Source organism: Salvelinus alpinus, chromosome 17, assembly GCF_045679555.1.
Source record: "Salvelinus alpinus chromosome 17, SLU_Salpinus.1, whole genome shotgun sequence".
Taxonomy (NCBI): domain Eukaryota; kingdom Metazoa; phylum Chordata; class Actinopteri; order Salmoniformes; family Salmonidae; genus Salvelinus; species Salvelinus alpinus.
Window position 1 is genome coordinate 20,243,501 of NC_092102.1, and position 19,689 is coordinate 20,263,189.

The following is a 19,689-nucleotide window of genomic DNA, read 5'->3' on the forward strand; positions in this document are numbered from 1 at the left end:
GTATGTACAACTTTGCATATAATGATAACAGTCACCAATATGAAAAGCAATACAGCAGTTTCAACTGTTGTGGTGGAGGAGGCCCAGGGAGGTCAGCTCAATTAAGTTTGTTTTCATTATCACCCTCTTGTTAACGGCATCAGTCGTTGCCGTGTTCGATGAGCGCTGGGCCAGAGGAAGGAAGTGGGAGATGCAGAGCATGTTGGAAGGGTAAAACACCAGCTATACAACTCAGAAATAAGTCTGTTTAGACAAAGAGCAAGCTGCTGTGACCTACATGCCTTAACCAAACCTCTTAACACCAAGCAAGACCGCATGTGACATTTCAGCCGTAGCAGGCCTGACAGTGACAGGTTGTCGACGCCATCAGCAACCAGGGACAGGAACAGGAACCAGTACTAATGCTCATGGGTTAGTGTCATAGCAACCGTCACCAAAGAGATCAACTTCAGAAACTATGTTGTGGTGGTCTGGATAGCAATAAGCCAATAACAGTGTTTTTCCATTAAAGTGAAGAATGCACACTCAGTTTAGGAGGTTGGTATTGGGGGAGTCAAAATTCTCTGAAAACTTAGAGGATTTGTCACACTTCGACGTTCAGTAATGAAAAAATACAAGGAAATAATGTTCTCAGAAAAATAGATAATGGAAGTGAATTGATCTTTCATTCAGTGAAAAACTTCTGGTGGAGGTATTATGAGACATCACACGTTGCATGACTTGCATGCATGACCACCAAGTACTATGTAAGTACATGGCAAGACAAATGTGTCTGCATCCGTCTATTAGGTTCTGATGACTCCAGCTCCCACAAGTCATTAAGCATTTCTCAGATGGTTTCGTTTTCTGGAATTTCCAGAACCCCACATGGCCCCCATGAAGTAATTCAGAGTATAAGAGAAAGAGTTAGCTTTTATACCCCAAGGGCCTCTCAGGACTGGCTGGCCATTGGGAAGTTCCAGGTTAATGACTAAATTCAGGACATACATTGGAAGAGCCTGTAGGGCAGGACTGACTCCCTTTCTGATTAGTACTGTACTGAAGTCACAGGTTCAGCAGAGGAGGCTAAGCAAAGAACCAATAGCTAGGTCTATGAATGTCAATTCAATGTCAAATGTAATCTCTTGCCCATTTTGTCACTGAAAGTTTTTATTATGAGGATTATGCCTACATTGATCAATTAAGTGACCTAGTAAAAGGCAAATAAATACGAATCAACATTCAGCAACATTGTTCACAGCAGACCATGAATATATACAATATGAAATAACAAAATAAATACAAAAGTTTATTCTTTAATAGTCTTCTTCTTAATTCATTTATTATCAGGTAGTCAATCATAGGATCAAAACAATACACTATCATATAAACTGTGCTTCTTGGATCATCATCATCATATTTCAGCATGATCATCATCGTCATTATCAGCAGCATCATCAGGAGCACCATAAACATGTAAACAATCCTGCTAATGTAAACTTTTTGCATAGTACAGTTTGTACTGAATAGAGCAGCTATGCCTTTAAAACGACTTCCTATCTCTGGAAATGCCTTGGCAGTACTTGTCCCAATGCCGACTGGTGCTGCCTGTTCCATCCTGTCTCTTGACGTCAGCAGAGCCTCGAGGTTTGGGAGTGCTATTACTCACTCTTTAGTTGCATTCCTCTGATGCATGTAACACACACACACACTCACTTACTCCCTAGTTTTTCCTAGCACTGTTGGTTAATCTATTAGTCCTGGGCAACAACAGTGTTGTTACCCACATTCAGGGCCAGTTCCAGGCATAAGCGACATAAGCAGTCGCTTAGTGGCCTGGTGACTTTTTTTAATGAACTCAGTCGGGGTCTCAACTTATTATTTAGAGTAAGAATAGTAGAATAAACCAGATGCAATTTCGAAATTTGGTTGTGCATCAGCAATCTTTCTCTTGATATGTCAGTCACTGACGGTTACTCAATTAGCCATGTCAACTAACAATTTGTAGAGCGGTAGTTAGTCTAGCCAGCTATCTAAACTTGTATTAATAATGTCCGAATACCGACCGGGCACACAGGGCACGTGTCCAAGAGGCCCTGACCTCCAGGGGACCCCCATTGATATTGTTAGTCATTCTCACTCAGATATCATATTAACATGGCATAAGTCATTACAAAATGTATAGAATTGCCGGAAATCAGCTCTAAAATTACAAACATGTCTCTCCACCCCATATCAAAATTGGTAGAATAGCAGAAAACCTATTTATTTCTGCCCCATGGCAAAATTAGTTAAGTGCCTGAAATTTGTTATAAAATGTACACGTTTTCTCTCAGCCCCATAGCCAAATGTGTACAATTGCAGAAAACTTGCTTTAAAACTACAACATTTTCCAGTGGTGGAAAAAGTACTCAATTGTTATACTTGAGTAAAAGTAAAGATACCAAAATGTCTGAAGTAAAAGTAACCCATTAAAATACTACTTAAGTAAAAGTCTAACAGTATCTGGTTTAAAATGTACTTAAGTACAGTGGTGAAAAAAGTACTCAATTGTCATACTTGAGTAAAAGTAAAATTAAGCCAACCAGACGCCACAAGCTTTTTTTATTTTTTGGGGGGGACAGACAGTGCACTCGCCCACACTTTGACACCATTTACAACGCAGTACTTGTGTTTAGTGAGTCTGCCAGATCAGAGGCAGTAGCGATGACAACGCTTTGCTGTCTTGCCTGACCATTCGAAATGTAACGAGTACTTTTGGGAGTCAGGGAAAATGTATGGGAGTGAAAAGTAGTCAGAAATATAAATAGTAAAGTGTAGATATCCCAAATAACTACTTAAGTAGTACTTCAATGTATGGCAAAATAAGTACAATTGCAGGAAATTAACAAAAAATGTTCTCTCCACCGTCAAGAGGGGGGCCACTAAAATGTTTTGCTGCAACGTGGGCAACCACCCAACCAAATATTGCTTAGGGCCCCCAAAAGGCTACAGCCAGCCCTGCCCACATTTGGCCTGATGCAATAAAACATGCCTGAAGTATTTACAGATATTTTACCTCTGGTCTCATTGTCCCTAATGATAAACCACAACAGTTGTGTGAGTAGTGTATAACCATGAAGAACACCAATCCATGGCTTGCATATCATGTGGACTTAAGAAGGCCGCACAACATGGCAACACACATCAAGAGGAAGACAACCATCCAAAGCCTTTGAGCTTGAATGTATGTTTGCCCATGTGGAAATTGTACAAGCTGGACAATAGTGGCAAAAATAACTATAAAATTAATCTGTACAATCACAGCGTCAACACTTAAGAGGCAGTTTTGCTCCTGTCTCATTTGCCTCTGTAATATAATGGTCCTAACCAAGGACTGAAATGATGGTTTAACCCTCTAGAATCTAAGTTCTGTCTAAGCCCTGTCAACTAGATTCAGCCGTGGGACGATATTTTGTTGATAATTTGTAGGCTGCAAATTGACTGCAAGAAGCCCAAACATAATGTTTGATTAAAACATAATCATTTCAAGCCTTGCTTACATTTGTATACGATCACTTGTCTCTCTTATGTGTGGGAAAACATGGGAACAGATTTCTTAAATTAAAATCACTTGGAGATGATTTCCTGGTGTTATTATAGTCTTTTATGTCCAAAATCAGAAGAATAAAAAATCTAATAAAACTTGGGGGTGCCAAATGAAATCAACCTCGTGCCAAATTCAGCGAGTTCTGGGCTGCCAATTAAACGTGGTTTGATGAAACTTTGAAATTGGCATTGCTGCTATTAGCCAATAGAAACTCAAGGAATAACATCAGAAAGTATTAAAAAAAGGACGTTTGTTCTGAAGTGTCTGTCCTATATCTGAGATATAAAAAAGATCTGTAAACTATTTGTATTTATTTTGACATGTATTTATACATACAGTAAGATTATTATTGATGAGTACAGTTATGGAAAACAGGAAACGTGTGGGCTACACTGTACACAATGTGCCCAGGTATGTGAGTCATACGTTTGTATGATGACACAAGGAAACTTGACTTGTCTGTTTATGTTGAAACTTGGGCTGTTTGCGTGTACTAAAGAGCCCCCTTGTGGCAACTTCAAAACCATGGTCTTGCACAGCCTACAAAGTTTGTCACAGTAAATAACACAGAGATTTAATAAGACATTATTAAATGTCGGTATTTTTGCCAGGTCAGCGTTATCTGTCAATGGTCAGATTTTAAATCAGAATTAGTCCACAAGTGTCATACTGCCAAAGAGTTTTATAATTAAACCAAGATAGACCACTGTCTGTCGTTTCAAACGAGAACAAATCAGTCATAGTGGGCAGAACAAGCAACGAGGTGGGTAGAGCCAAGAACGAGCAACGAGATCCTATTGTCGCGTTCTAGCAATATTTGCACATTTCCGTTAGGGAACTCCTACTCTGTGATGTGCGCGTGTGCAATAACTCGACTCGTTTTGTAGACTTAAAAGGTAAAGTCTACAAAACGTAGTCCACTCTGTTCGTAACAGATTCTAGTTTTGGGAATAGAAAACTGTATTGAGATCAAATGTTTCATCGATGAGATAATTTGCAGAATGTCGGCCAAAATCCATCTCGTTCCATCATCTCCCACTGCCGGCCACTATTTGGTAGCGAGTGGAAACGCCAAGCCGATGCTTCACATTTATACATCCGCTGAAATATCGGTCTCATTGTTCTATCTGTGATACCGCTGTATGCTGGACACTTCTTTATAGTATACTGATTTAGCTGCTTAATGTCTGAGGAACAGAAAGGCCTATCTCACCTATCGAGATTATTGGTACATTGTGGTCTTCTAGGGAGAAGCAGTAGCTCAACGAGATGGCTGATCAATCTGCTCCCTTTGTATGGCTGGCAAGGCTGAGCCTAGCTTCAATGGCCATTCTTACGTGAGACATTCTCTTCTAATGCCCTTTTCATATTGGTGATGTCAATATTATCATAATTCAATCTCATACATAAAATTGAGATTACAAGGAAAGTACAGAGACTGATTTTATTACCACAGCCTTTGTTCAGAATTCAGTCTGATAAAATAAAATCTTACAATTGACTCAGATCCAAAAACTAGAACAAATCAACAGTACATTTTTTTTATTAAAAAAGGAATACAATGATGGATGTATAAAAAAAAAAAGCCAGCACAATGAAACCTGATCTGAAAAAAGTATCAAGAGGGTGTGTCCTTGGGTAGGATTTCATACATTCTAGAGAAAAAGTACAGCTGTTGGACTCAGGAAGTAGTTCTTTTTGAGTCACTAAAGTAAATTAAACTAGCAGTTGAACTAATCTCATTAAAAACCTGTTTATTCAAAACTGCAGGATGTTTATGTGGGAAAAAAGTAAGAAGAACAACCTTAACAGCACAGTCCCATGCCATAACATAATATAACTGATCACCACTACAGTGTTTTATTCCATGTGCTGGTGTTTGTTGGTTGGTTTGAGACCCCAGGCTCCCTGTCCATACAGGCAGGATGGGTTTAGCTGTCAGAGGATGGGAAAATAAAGGTCAATATAAAGTATTTGTATTGCTAGCGAAGGGAGCGTAGGGTTAGCTGCTGTCTGTGTCTCCATATAGTAGGCTGAGCTGGCATTTTTGTGCGTTAATGCAACCTCCTGTGTTCAGATGCCTGCTCTTTAATTACTATGCAACGCTCACCTGATGCATTCCCCTCCTCCTTACACATTCACTTTGTTTCTTTAGCATGAAAAGCTTCTGCATTATTCATCCAATGTGGTGACAGCAAGAAGTTACTATCCCTGAATGATATATTTAATAGGTTTGACAACAATAACAAACTGTTGCGAAATCATTGGAGACTCATTTTGGAATTTGTACATCAGCGTTAGCTGGAAACACTTTTTGAAACAGGCTAAATGTGAATACAGCGTCTCAAACTAGGCCAGCCAGAACAGCTCAATACATGTGTGCGGCATTTCCATTCAAAGCACATTATCAACAAGACACTCCTGCTTAAATGTCAAGTTAGGAACGAATACGTGGTGGGAGAGAAAAGGGCCAGGAATCAATCTAGAATACATTTCAAATATGACTTATATTATTAACTTGTGATGTTTTCCTCTAAGACAGCAGATAGAAATCAAGCATCAGTAGAAAGCTGTTAACTCTCACTAAACACTCGCTCGCACTCACTCACGTAGCTCTAGCCAAAAGGCCCTAAACGGGGCAGTGGTAGGGAGCTCTCCTATGGCCTGTAAATTACCCACTGTATGCACCACTCAACCAGTGGAAGGCGGGGAGGGCAGTCTCTCTCTCAGACAGTGGCCACCCCCTAGTCTCAGCTTACTCCTGGGTATAATACTGCCTAATCATCTCAAGGACAAAAATTACGTTTGGCTGTTTTCTTTTTAATAACATCTCTGCAGCAAATCATTACGTTGGCACTGCAGGGTTGCCACAAATCAAGCACTGAGTAACTCCTCTAGACCAATTTTTTATTTGAAGAGCTGGATTGAAATAACTATTTGGTAGAGAAAGGTGAATAGCCAATGGACATTATTTGCAAAGGCTGAAATGGAAGAACACTTATGAGTGTGTCATTTGGTAACTGAATAGAGGGTGCATGTGTGTAGGTAGGGTCAACTAGTAAACCATTCAGCTCACAGAATACAGGAACAAACACACACCTTCCTTTACTGACAACTATAATGAAAAATTGTTGTTCACTCATTTGTTTTTAAATCAACACCTGTATTTGGGATGTGACACCTGAAAATTGAGGTCCTGAGAGTCCAAACTGACAGTTCATATGCGAGCTACGGTGGGTGACAAGGGAAAAGGGGCAGTCCCTTCCTCCCACACTCACGCTCTGTTAAGAAAACAAGTGAGTGAGTCTGAATCAATCAATTTGCTGAAATCCAAACAATCCACTCGCCCAGTTCACCCTGCAAAAAAACAGACAAGAGAAAGGGAGGAGCAAGAGAGGGAGGAGGGTAGAGGAGATCAGTGGAAACAGGCCCGGTAACAGATGTAAGCACCCAGGGCCAGGGCAGTGCAGAGGCACATGTTGGCCAGCAGGGGGGTCCAGGCACCCTGAGCCTCAAGGCTGTCGTCTACTGCTGCTGTTGCCTGGTCCTGGTTCAGCCCCTGTTGTGTTTCAGTCTCATGCAGCCGGTGTGGTTCCATCAGAGCTTTGGGATCTGGTTCTTTGCTTCCCACCTGACCGCCAGGTTGATCAGCGGGGACAGTGGGAGACTGGGAGGTAGCACCATCACCACCGCCCCTCCATCGCAGTTCAGTTTCTGGTGGGGCACTACCATAGGAGAGAGATATTCGGGGGGGGGGGGGGGGGGGGCAACAACAGAGAGATAGGGGATATTAAATATTGCATATATGAAGTCTAGATTGCTAGAAATGTCTAATTGAGCTGATCTTATTTACCTGCGAGTGTGGAAATTATTCTGCGCAACAACAATCTCTTCAGGGAAGAAGGAAGGTTCAACCGTGCCGTTGATTGGACCTTGGGGTCGGGAGTGGGGCGGGGGAGGGGTAAATTCTGGAGGAACGTCCTCTTCGTTGGAGAGCTCTTTCCACGACTCCTTAACGTAAACATTTAAGGATTGATGTGGGTATTATTTAAACATTCAAAGGATTTACAGAGAAGAGAACAGCTATGACCTTTTACAGTACATTATGAGGAGAGACCTCTACATCTAGTTAGGGCTGCCCAAATCCAAATGATTCAAATAAACACTTGACCTAATTAGCCTTCTTCAATTTTTCATTAGAGGACAAGTATAACAGCATTCTGTGGCCAACAAGGAGACCAAATGTTGATGTGCTTGCATGATCTACTATAACACTTTGGTTCATGGCAGCAACTAAAAGAGACATTTAATTGACCTGCAACGATGTGTCTCCCATGATGCACTTGGCACCTTCAATAACAGCGAGGTAGGAAAATCTGAGTTGGTCAGCGGTCTGAATCAGGCCCATCCGATAGCCTCGCATCTCCAGCAGCACGTCACGAATGCGCACAGTTGATGGGTCTTTGCGCATGGACATCTGCAATCAGAAATGTCACAGAAAGTTAGTTACAAAACAATAAATAATAACCTGGCATGAAGTTATGACTCTTCATAAAGCCAGAGAATGCACAACTCATTCTCAATACCACATTTGCACAATTGTCCCTTGTAGGAGGAATAAAGTTTGACATTTTTAATTCCCAGTCCAGTACTGACCAGTAAGAGGCAGGTGTCGACGAGACAGAAGGTTCCAGAGCGGCCGATGCCTGCGCTGCAGTGCACCACCACAGGCCCCTGGTCAGAGTTGAGGCACCCAGACTCCCGCACCTTAAACAGGAAGTTGAGGAAGGAGGCTGGAGATTCGGGCACCCCAAAGTCAGGCCAGGTGGTGTAGTGAAAATGTAGGATCTCTCTAGTTTCCAGAGTCTGTAAGAAGGACAAATAAACATAATAAGCATAAAATAGAACAGAGGTATCGATTGCTGTATTGCCCTATCATAACAAGTATGAAAAAGTATATATATTTTTTAATGTAATGTTATAAATGACTTTGGAACGTGATAGTCTTGCTTGTAGAAGGAAGTCATAAAGCCATTGCTTGTATACGGATGTCATAAACCCACCGAAGCTGCTTCGAAACACTTTATTAGGTACACCACCCCCATTCACAAAAATGGTCCACGTGGCCGTGGCCTATATAAAGCAGGATGCATCGGCGTCGAGGCATTCAGTTACTGTTCAGTTGAACGTTAGAATGAGCAAAACCAGTGACCTAAGCGACTTTGAGCATAGTATGATCGTCAGGTCCCAGTATCGCAGAAATGTCCGGCTTCCTGGGCTTTTCACACACGAGTATCTAGGGTTAACAGAGAATGGTGCGACAAACAAAATAACAGCCAGTCAGCGGCAGTCCTGTGGGCGAAAACAGCTTGTTGATGAGAGGTCGAAAGAGAATGGCAAGAACCGTGCAAGCTAACAGGCGGGCCACAAAACAGGCAAATAACGATGCAGTACAACAATAGTGTGTAGAACAGCATCTCGGAACGTACAACACATCGAATCTTGTCACAGATGGGCTATTGCAGCAGACTAACACACCGGGTTCAACTCCTAAACAAGAAGCGTCTCCAGTGAGAACGTGATCACCAACACTGGACAATTGGGGGGGGGGGGGGGGGGGGGTGTCTGGTCCGACAAAATCCCAGTTCCTGTTGTGTCATGCCGATGACAGGGTCAGTATTTGGAATAAGCAGCATGAGTCCATGAACCCATCGTGCCTGTGTCAACGGTACAGGCTGGTGGCGGTGGTGTAATGGTGTGGGGAATGTTTTCCTGGCACACATTAGGTGCCTTGGGGGATGGGTGTAGCTAAGGGGATGGGTGTACCTAATAATGTCCACTGAGTGTATATACACAAATACCATACCCCCAAGACATGCTAACCGCTCACCATTACAATAACAGGGTACGTTTTTGGGGGTAGGATATTTCTGCATCTGTAACTTTCTCATTTATTCAGGATTATCCGTCATCATGATAGTGTTTAGAAACATATTCTATTCCTTTTTACAATAAAAGTGACTCAAATGACACAGTACGTTATTTACCATTAATTTATGTTGGGAACAAAATCATCTGAAACACAACCAAAACAAACAGTAAATGCATCCAACAAATTTGTCACAAGCTTGATGTAGTCATTGCGTGCTATGAATATGGGAACAAATACTTAACTTTTTACTACTTCAACACACATACAGTGGGGCAAAAAAGTATTTAGTCAGCCACCAATTGTGCAAGTTCTCCCACTTAAAAAGATGAGAGAGGCCTGTAATTTTCATCATAGGTACACTTCAACTATGACAGACAAAACGAGAATTTTTCCCCCAGAAAATCACATTGTAGGATTTTTAATGAATTTATTTGCAAATTATGATGGAAAATAAGTATTTGGTCAATAACAAAAGTTTATCTCAATACTTTGTTATATACCCTTTGTTGGAAATGACAGAGGTCAAACGTTTTCTGTAAGTCTTCACAAGGTTTTCACACACTGTTGCTGGTATTTTGTCCCATTCCTCCATGCAGATCTCCTCTAGAGCAGTGATGTTTTGGGGCTGTTGCTGGGCAACACGGACTTTCAACTCCCTCCAAAGATTTTCTATGGGGTTGAGATCTGGAGACTGGCTAGGCCACTCCAGGACCTTGAAATGCTTCTTACGAAGCCACTCCTTCGTTGCCCGGGCGGTGTGTTTGGGATCATTGTCATGCTGAAAGACCCAGCCACGTTTCATCTTCAATGCCCTTGCTGATGGAAGGAGGTTTTCACTCAAAATCTCACGATACATGGCCCCATTCATTCTTTCCTTTACACGGATCAGTCGTCCTGGTCCCTTTGCAGAAAAACAGCCCCGAAGCATGATGTTTCCACCCCCATGCTTCACAGTAGGTATGGTGTTCTTTGGATGCAACTCAGCATTCTTTGTCCTCCAAACACGATGAGTTGAGTTTTTACCAAAAAGTTATATTTTGGTTTCATCTGACCATATGACATTCTCCCAATCTTCTTCTGGATCATCCAAATGCTCTCTAGCAAACTTCAGACGGGACTGGACATGTACTGGCTTAAGCAGGGGGACACGTCTGGCACTGCAGGATTTGAGTCCCTGGCGGTGTGTTACTGATGGTAGGCTTTGTTACTTTGGTCCCAGCTCTCTGCAGGTCATTCACTAGGTCCCCCTGTGTGGTTCCGGGATTTTTGCTCACCTTTCTTGTGATCATTTTGATCCCACGGGGTGAGATCTTGCGTGGAGCCCCAGATCGAGGGAGATTATCAGTGGTCTTGTATGTCTTCCATTTCCTAATAATTGCTCCCACAGTTGATTTCTTCAAACCAAGCTGCTTACCTATTGCAGATTCAGTCTTCCCAGCCTGGTGCAGGTCTACAATTTTGTTTCTGGTGTCCTTTGACAGCTCTTTGGTCTTGGCCATAGTGGAGTTTGGAGTGTGACTGTTTGAGGTTGTGGACAGGTGTCTTTTATACTGATAAGTTCAAACAGGCGCCATTAATACAGGTAACGAGTGGAGGACAGAGGAGCCTCTTAAAGAAGAAGTTACAGGTCTGTGAGAGCCAGAAATCTTGCTTGTTTGTAGGTGACCAAATACTTATTTTCCACCATAAGTTGCAAATAAATTCATAAAAAATCCTACAATGTGATTTTCTGAATTTTTTCCCCTCATTTTGTCTGTAATAGTTGAAGTGTACCTATGATGAATAGGCCTGAATTACAGGCCTCTCTCATCTTTTTAAGTGGGAGAACATGCACAATTGGTGGCTGACTAAATACTTTTTTGCCCCACTGTATACAGTACCAGTCAAAAGTTTGGACACACCTACTCATTCAAGGGTTTTCTTTATTTTTACAATTCTCTTCATTGAAGAATAATAGTGAAGACAACACTATGAAATAACACATATGGAATCATGTAGTAACCAAAAATAGTGTTCAACAAATCAAAAAATACTTGATTTTTCAAAGTAGCCACCCTTTGCCTTGATGACAGCTGTGCACACTCTTAGCATTCTCTCAACCAGCTTCATGAGGAAGGCTTTTCCATCAGTCTTGAAGGAGTTCCCACATATGCTGAGCGCTTGTTGGCTGCTTTTCCCAAATCACCTCAATTGGGTTGAGGTCAGGCGATTGATGGTGACTGATGCAGCACTCCATCACTCTCCTTCTTTGTCAGATAGCCCTTACACAGCCTGGAGGTGTGTTTTGGGTCATTGTCCTGTTGGGAAAAAATATAGTCCCACTAAGCGCAAACCAGATGGGATGGCCTTTCGCTGCAGAATGCTGGTTAAGTGTGCCTTGAATTCTAAATAAATCACAGACAGTATCACCAGCGAAGCACCCCACACCATCAAACCTCCTCCTCCATGCTTCACTGTGGGAACTACACATGCGGAGATAATCCGTTCACCTACTCTGCGTCTCACAAAGACACAAAGGTTGGAACCAAAAATCGCTAATTTGGACTCAACAGACCAGAGGACACCGGTCTAATGTCCATTGATCGTGTTTCTTGGCCCAAGCAAGTCTCTTCTTATTATTGGTGTCCTTCAGTAGTGGTTTCTTTGCAGCAATTCAACCATGAAGCCCTGATTCACGCAGTCTCCTCTGAAAAGTTGATGTTGAGATGTGTGTTACTTGAACTCTGAAGCATTTATTTGGGCTGCAATCTGAGGTGCAGTTACTTCTAATCAATTTATTCTCTGCAGCATAGGTAACTCTGGGTCTTTCTTTCCTGTGGCGGTCCTCATGAGAGGCAGGTTCATCATAGCGCTTGGTTTTTGCGACTGCACTTGAAGAAACGTTCAAATTTCTTGAAGTTTTCCAGATTGACTGACCTTCATGTCTTAAAGTAATGATGGACTGTCGTTTCTGTTTGCTTATTTGAGCTGTTCTTGCCATAATATGGACTTGGTCTTTTACCAAATAGGGCTATCTTCTGTATACCACCCCTACCTTGTCAAAACACAACTTAATGGCTCAAACACATTAAGGAAAGAAATTGCACAAATGAACTTTTAACAAGGCACAACTTTTAATTTAAATGTATTCCAGGTGACTACCTTAAGCAGCTGGTTGAGAGAATGCCAAGAGTGTGCAAAGCTGTCGTCAAGGCAAATGGTGGCTACTTTGAAGAATCACATTTTTGGGGGATTTGTTTAACACTTTTTTGGTTACTACATGATTCCATATGTGTTATTTCATAGTTTTGATGTTTTCACAATTTTTCTACAATGTAGAATATAGTAAAAATAAAGAAAAACCCTGGAATGAGTACTGTAGGTGTGTCCAAACTTTTGACTGGTACTGTAAGTGAATTTGTCCTAATACTTTTGCTCCCCTAAAAAGGGGGGTGACCATGCACAAAAAGTGCTGTAATTTCTAAACGGTTAAGCAGATATGGATGAAAATACCCTCAAATTAAAGCTGATAGTGTGCACTTTAACCTCATAGCCATTGTTTGGTTTCAAATCCAAATGTTTGAAGTATACAGCCAAAAAAAGAAAATGCTTCACTGTCCCAACAATTACAGAGGGCACTGTAGATCAGTGAAAATAGCACTGTAACACGAAGTGTAACCATTTGTTCAATGTTTGTTTTTATGTATAAGTATTTAATTAAAAATTATAATAGGATGCTGTGTTGGGATCCACTGGTTCTATGGGTGGATAAATCTGAGGAGAACAGAAGAGGGCACAATGAGGAAGAGGAATCTTACCGACAGATTTTCCAGCTCCAGCTGACGGACAGTGTAGTAAGACTTAATGTCTTCTGAAACAAGTGTAAGCTTGAAATTTGTGTCTTCAAAGATCGCCTCCCTCTCCTCTCTAGGTGGCCAGTACTGTGCACACTTCACCTGAAAACAGAAGTGCATACATCTGATAGGGATGTTTACATTGAATATGTACAGTACCAGTCAAAAATTTGGACACACCTACTCATTCAAGGGTTTTTCTTTATTTTTTCCTATTTTCTACATTGTAGAATAATAGTGAAGATGTCAAAACTATGAATTAACACATATGGAATCATGTAGTAACTAAAAAAGTGTTACATCTAAATATATTTGAGATTCTTCAAAGTAGCCACCCTTTGCCTTGGTGACAGCTTTACACACTCTTGGCATTCTCTCAACCAGCTTCACCTAGAATACATTTCCAACAGTCTTGAAAGAGTTCCCACATATGCTGAGCACTTGTTGCTTGCTTTTCCTTCACTCTGCGGTCCAACTCATCCCAAACCATCTCAATTAGGTTGAGGTGGGGTGATTGTGGAGGCCAGGTCATCTGATGCAGCACTCCATCACGCTCCTTCTTTGTCAAAAAGCCCTTACACAGCCTGGAGGTGTGTTGGGTCATTGTCCTGTTGATCAACAAATTAAAGTCCTGCTAACCGCAAACCAGATGGGATGGCGTATCGCTGCAGAATGCTGTGGTAGCCATGCTGGTTAAGTGGGCCTTGAATTCTAAATAAATCATTGACCGTGTCACCAGAAAAGCACCCCGACACCATCACACCTCCAAACATGCAGAGATAATCCGTTCACCTACTCTGTGTTTCACAAAGACACGGCGGTTGGAACCAAAAATTTCAAATTTGGACTCAAATTTCAAAATCAGACCAAAGGACAGATTTCCACCAGTCTAAATGTCCATCTTATTGGTGTCCTTCAATAGTGGTTTCTTTGCAGCAATTGGACCATGAAGGCCTGATTCACGCAGTCTCCTCTGAACAGTTGATGTTGATTTGTCTGAGGGCTGCAATTCCTGAGGCTGTTAACTCTAATGAACTTATCCTCTGCAGCAGAGGTAACTCTGGTGGTCCTCATGAGAGCTAGTTTCATCGTATCGCTTGATGGTTTTTGCGACTGCACTTGAAGTAACTTTCAAAGTTCTTGAAATGCATTCCAGGTGACTACCTCATGAAGCTGGTTGACAGAATGCCAAGAGTGTGCAAAGCTGTCATCAAGGCAAAGGGTGGCTACTTTGAAAAATCTCAAATATATTTTGATTTGTTGAACACTATTTTTGGTTACTACATGATTCCATATGTCTTATTTCATAGTTTTGATGTCTTTACTAGTATTCTAAAATGTAGAAAATAGTAAAAATAAAGAAAAACCATGTAATGAGTGGGTGTGTCCAAACTTTTGACTGGTACTGTATAATATTGATATTTTGAGATAGGAAGAGGAAAGGCCCTTATGTGAACCACTTTCCATTGCCCCTCTGTCTTACTTAAACAGAGTAGCGCTCTCTACCTGGAGGCCCATAGTGGTTAATGAGGTTCAATATTCAAGGCAGATCATATGAATGAAATACTAATAATAATCATTGATATACTCACAGATCCTTTCTCAATGACACGGTTCAGCATCACCACTCCCATGGTCCCCTGCTCCCAAACCATCTCCCAGAAGTGACCACATGTGTTTGGAAGGGGTCCCTTTGGAATAAGAAGGGGAGGAGGTATTGTTAGAAACAACCCAAAGTTATGCTGCAAGCATCTCTCATCTGTTCTTTTTACGTCAATCAGTAATAAATGTGACCGGCTACCCGTAGAAGGAGCATGTCGGTGAAGATTCAAATGAAGTGTTACCCACTTTTGATATAGATATCATGGCACTCAAGACAGAGTGGCACTTTTACACAATCCTAAAATGAAACCTCAGTGAGTGTACATCTTAGAAAAGAATCCACGTGATGATAATATGATAAAACATGTATTCTTTATCAGCAAAACGGACAATACTGATAAACTGGTATGTTTGTAAGTATGTAAACCTCAGTGCTTCAGCACGGACATTTGGTTAAAGGACTTCATGACTATGGAATGAGCGTAATCAGACCTCCAGGACTATTACATTGGACTAGAGGGTCTTTGGGACATTATAAGAACATATATAAACCAGAGAGCATAGCCTACTGTGGGTGCGTTCGTAAATTGACTCTGAGTGCCAGAGAGCACTCAGAGTGCGCTCATAAATTCAGAGCTTTGTCAGATTGTCCGTTGGTAAATTCAGAGCGTTTCGATCTCGGAGCGTTTAGAGCGCACACTGGACGCTCTGGCCGAGGGGTAGGGTTGATCCTAAAGTTAGCTAGCTAGCTACTTCCAGACATAAATGAGAGACCACCTCACTATAACCATTTTAATTGCCTAGCAGAGCTGGTTAGGCTGTTTTCATGTTAACCATAGAGTTGGTGACTGTAACTGTGCTGCTAGCAACAATTGAAGTAAGCTTTTTTTGCCAATGTTTACTGACACCGGCCATATTCAACAGGTATTGAGTGTTCGTAAATGTATCAGTTATTCTGCGCTCTGACACACTCAGACGAGAGTGCTTTAAAATCGGAATAGATAGCCAGAGTGAATTTACAAACGCGCCCTATATAAACTGTATACATGTTTATGAACTGCACCCCCCCCACGCCAGGTCACACAGGATGCCCGGATTGCTTTTGAAGGGTTTGCTAGATGTTGTTTATTGTCATGTTTGGATGTTTGTTGTCACTGTGCTGTTATTGTCTTTATAAATTAGAAGTCGGACATTCTGAACCAAGTAAAATTGCTGTGATCTCTTGACACATAGACAACAATTTATTCTCACAACCTTCTAGCCCAGAGTACAAAAGCCAGAGAGTACAAACCTGAGTAAGAATGTAGCTTCTCTGTGCCTCGTCTACAGAAATTAGGCTGGCGTTAATGTAGTCGTTCGCACCCAGTTGCAGGCGGATTCGGCTGTGGTCAACTGCAGAGAATGAAAGAACGTTGATGAAAAGAAAACCCTTTTGACTTTGCAATTTGTAATATCCTAAGGGACTTCTGTTTAGAGATTCAGTTCTCAAGAGACATTTGTACAGTACATCCAACAGGTCTATCTGTGACTGAAACACAGCAGTGTTTATTTCTTCTCCCATGTTCTAATCCATTCAACTAAACAGGAAATACTATCTCTTTCTTCTAATCTAAATCAAAAGATAGAGTTGGAAAGGGACTAAAGTAAATAACCAAGATTTAAAATACTTCAAGTCTAGTGTATGGCTGTTTCACTTTACCTCAAACCAGGAAACAAGAACATATGGACACCCTGGTTGACATGTGACTGGTCCGTCCCATAGGGTTTAGGTTTGGTTTTTGCATCTTTGTGAAAAGAGGAAACCACAACAGCTTTGCTGTGTCGAGTTACCATGAAGGAAGATTCAAAATATATACTTTAAAAGCTTGTTCTGTTGAACTGCTTCTGAGGAATCTGACCTTGAAAGATCCATCTGTTGCCAGACATGAGATGTTTCAAAGACTATAGCTTAACACGGTTCAGTCACAGTATATAGCACCTAAATACAAGAACAGTGTTGATTTTGAAGAGAAAATTGTGCAGGTATCAAAAGCTGTCCTGCATAATGCATCAACTTTATTATAAACTGTATTATTATCAAATGTGTCAGCCTGTTATTATTGTGTTATTGGCATGTTTTTATCTTATGTTATGCTTCTGTAGAGATTCAAGTTCCTTGGTGTCCACATCACCAACAAACTAACATGGTCCAAGCACAACAAGACAATCGTGAAGAGGGCACGACAAAGCCTATTCCCCCTCAGGAAACTAAAAGGATTTGGCATGGGTCCTCAGATCCTCAAAAGGTTCTACAGCTGCACCATCAAGAGCATCCTGACTGGTTGCATCACTGCCTGGTATGGCACCTGTTCATCCTCCGACTGCAAGGCACTACAGAGGGTAGTGCGTACGGCCCAGTACATCACTGGGGACAAGCTTCCTGCCATCCAGAACCTCTATATATATTTTACTGCTGCCCTTTAATTACTTGTTACTTTTTTTACTGCATTGTTGGTTAGGGGCTCGTACGTAAGCATTGCACTGTAAGGTCTACACCTGTTTTATTCGGCGCATGTGACTAATACAATTTGATTTGTATCTAGAATGAGGAATCTCAGCAGCTCAATCCTCATTCCTCTATATGGAGTCAAGAGTACAAAACTTACATGGGCTGACATCTCTGTAGCGATTCCGAGTTTTGTTTTCAGGTAATTTGGCAAGTTTGCAGGGCAGCTCACTTGATTGCTGACGGATTTCCTGAGAGCAAAAAACAAGAATACATTCAAACTTAATTTCTTAACTTGGGAGATATCTTTGTTTTGGGAGGAAAATGATTGTTCCTATGGTTGCACTCTCACTGGTATTCTCCCAAAAGGTGCTCTGTTTATTACAACTAGTTTCAACTCTAGCTGGGTCTTAATGAGCATGTATTACTGTGCAGATTTATGGTGTGTCTGGATGTTTCTGTGTTTCTTGATGTTCAAATACCATTTCCTAAAACTACGGTCGTTCTTTATAACACAATAACAGGATACTTGGGATATCTACTCTTAGTATGCCATCTAAAGGATATTTCCCTGAACCAGATTTTAGTCTGCAGTTTCACAAATTATGCTGACACTATAATAGATAATTGTCATCCACCACATTATTCTCAAATATGACACATCTTGGCCACACAGTCACATTTAGGCAATGTCTGTAATGCAGAGTATTCTAATAGTTAATAGATGTGTTCGTTAGATAAATGTGATTGCAAATGTGGTGTGCCCCTTTTTGTAGTAACATTCATGATGTCTGAACTGTGGCATGGAGTAAGTAGGGGAATCTGTCTACATTTAACTATCGATGACTCACTCAGTCAATGACTGTCAATGTAACAACACTAATCTTCTACAATCTATCAACCACGTGCAGGTAAACGTTACAAATGTGACAACTTGCGCTACATGGCCTACTCGATTTTACAAATATCATTCGAAACAGTCGGGCTTGCTAGAAGGACAGTACCGAGGAGATTGGTCATTATAAAAAATCGGAACAAGGTAATCTAGTTAGCTGGCTAGGGTATCAAAATTGGTACATAATACATCTGAAATAATACTTTATAACCACGACACACGTGTAATAAGTCGTTGTAAACCCATAATGTTACCATCTAGCCTACTAGCCACACAGAACTTGAAACTTCAAAGCCACCTTGATTTGCCAAGACGAACCTAACGTTACCTGGTAAATGGCGTTCCAACTCCCGGGTTCATCGATTTTCCGAAACTCGGCTTCCATTGCCTTGCTACAGCCGACTCTTTTCCCGACGACCAATCGATATCTATTTGTAAAGGTTAGGCAAATTGGACAGACGTTGTCCAACAAAGTGGACAACTCTTTCTATACTGTTCTTTATTTTAAGTAGCTACATAGATTACTGTTACTATTTTCTCTCTCGGCCTGGTTTTACCGGAAACACGCCGTTACGCTCCTCCTTATCAAGACTGTCCTTGGGTGGCTCTATTCCCCGCCCTCATTTCTTGATATTGGCCAATCGAGTAACGTAATTTACGGAACTGTCATGAACGAGGCCAACCAGTCCAGTCCAAATAACGGGGGTGAGGCCCCAAAAACCTATGGGTTAATCTTACTTGTTTTATTTTTTCAGGAATTTTCACAAACAAATAGGGACATTTTGCGTAAAAGAAAAAAACACTTGTTCTAATAAACAGACGCAGCAACTAGAAAAAGCATAATACATAATAGAAAATATTAGTTTTCTTAAATAAACAAAACTAAGACTCAAAGTGGTCTAATCAGGGATCAGAGTACAAAAGTTATTATAAAGACGTAGGGCTTGTTTAGATTGAACTAATTTCAAAGATATCTTGGACAATGTAGCTTAAACTCATTCAAAAAGATTACAAACAAAGGGGTCGTTTTTAAGAAACTACTATATTTTGCATAATAATCAAATTGTTGTACATACATTAATCATGTATGTCCTCCATTAGGAAACCAAATCTGTCATTATTATAAATTAAAGTGTGCATAATAAGATCATTATAATCATTATAATGTAATTCAGTAATGAAATGCATTCCAAGAGGTTTTAGTGAGTTGACGTGAAAAAATATGTTCTGCCATTTCAATAGAGTTACAAATAACACAATGATTAAAGTCAAAGTTAAATCTCTGTCTTAAGAAATCATTACATGTGTAAATGTCATTCATTGTTTTGAGATTAATTTATTGAGCTTTAGGTGATAAAGGAAAAGAACAGTATC

The 19,689-nt window shown here is 40.9% G+C and overlaps 2 protein-coding genes across 2 annotated transcripts in view; one reads left to right on the plus strand and one right to left on the minus strand.

The window, feature by feature from the left end:
* LOC139542419 (kelch-like protein 12) overlaps positions 1–19,689 on the plus strand; it is a 59,511-nt gene that overhangs the window by 20,291 nt on the left and 19,531 nt on the right. The window lies entirely within an intron of this gene.
* Positions 5,096–18,890, minus strand: ptpn1 (protein tyrosine phosphatase non-receptor type 1). Its single transcript, XM_071347830.1, has 9 exons — positions 18,644–18,890; positions 17,581–17,671; positions 16,227–16,327; positions 14,926–15,024; positions 13,298–13,435; positions 8,225–8,434; positions 7,884–8,045; positions 7,422–7,579; positions 5,096–7,293 (listed from the first exon to the last, which is right to left on the minus strand). Exons 1-9 carry the CDS (start codon positions 18,698–18,700, stop codon positions 6,984–6,986), a joined length of 1,326 nt encoding a protein of 441 aa, XP_071203931.1. The 5' UTR covers positions 18,701–18,890; the 3' UTR covers positions 5,096–6,983.

Bases quoted from the DNA above. Each gene is read 5' to 3' on its own strand.
- ptpn1 (XM_071347830.1), bottom strand. From the start codon at position 18,700: ATGGAAGCCGAGTTTCGGAAAATCGATGAACCCGGGAGTTGGAACGCC. The intron at 15,025-16,226 runs GTTTGTACTCTC...CTTATTCCAAAG, and splicing joins GAAGCTACATTCTTACTCAG to GGACCCCTTCCAAACACATG. The intron at 13,436-14,925 runs GTGAGTATATCA...TTCTGTTTTCAG, and splicing joins GTGTCATTGAGAAAGGATCT to GTGAAGTGTGCACAGTACTG.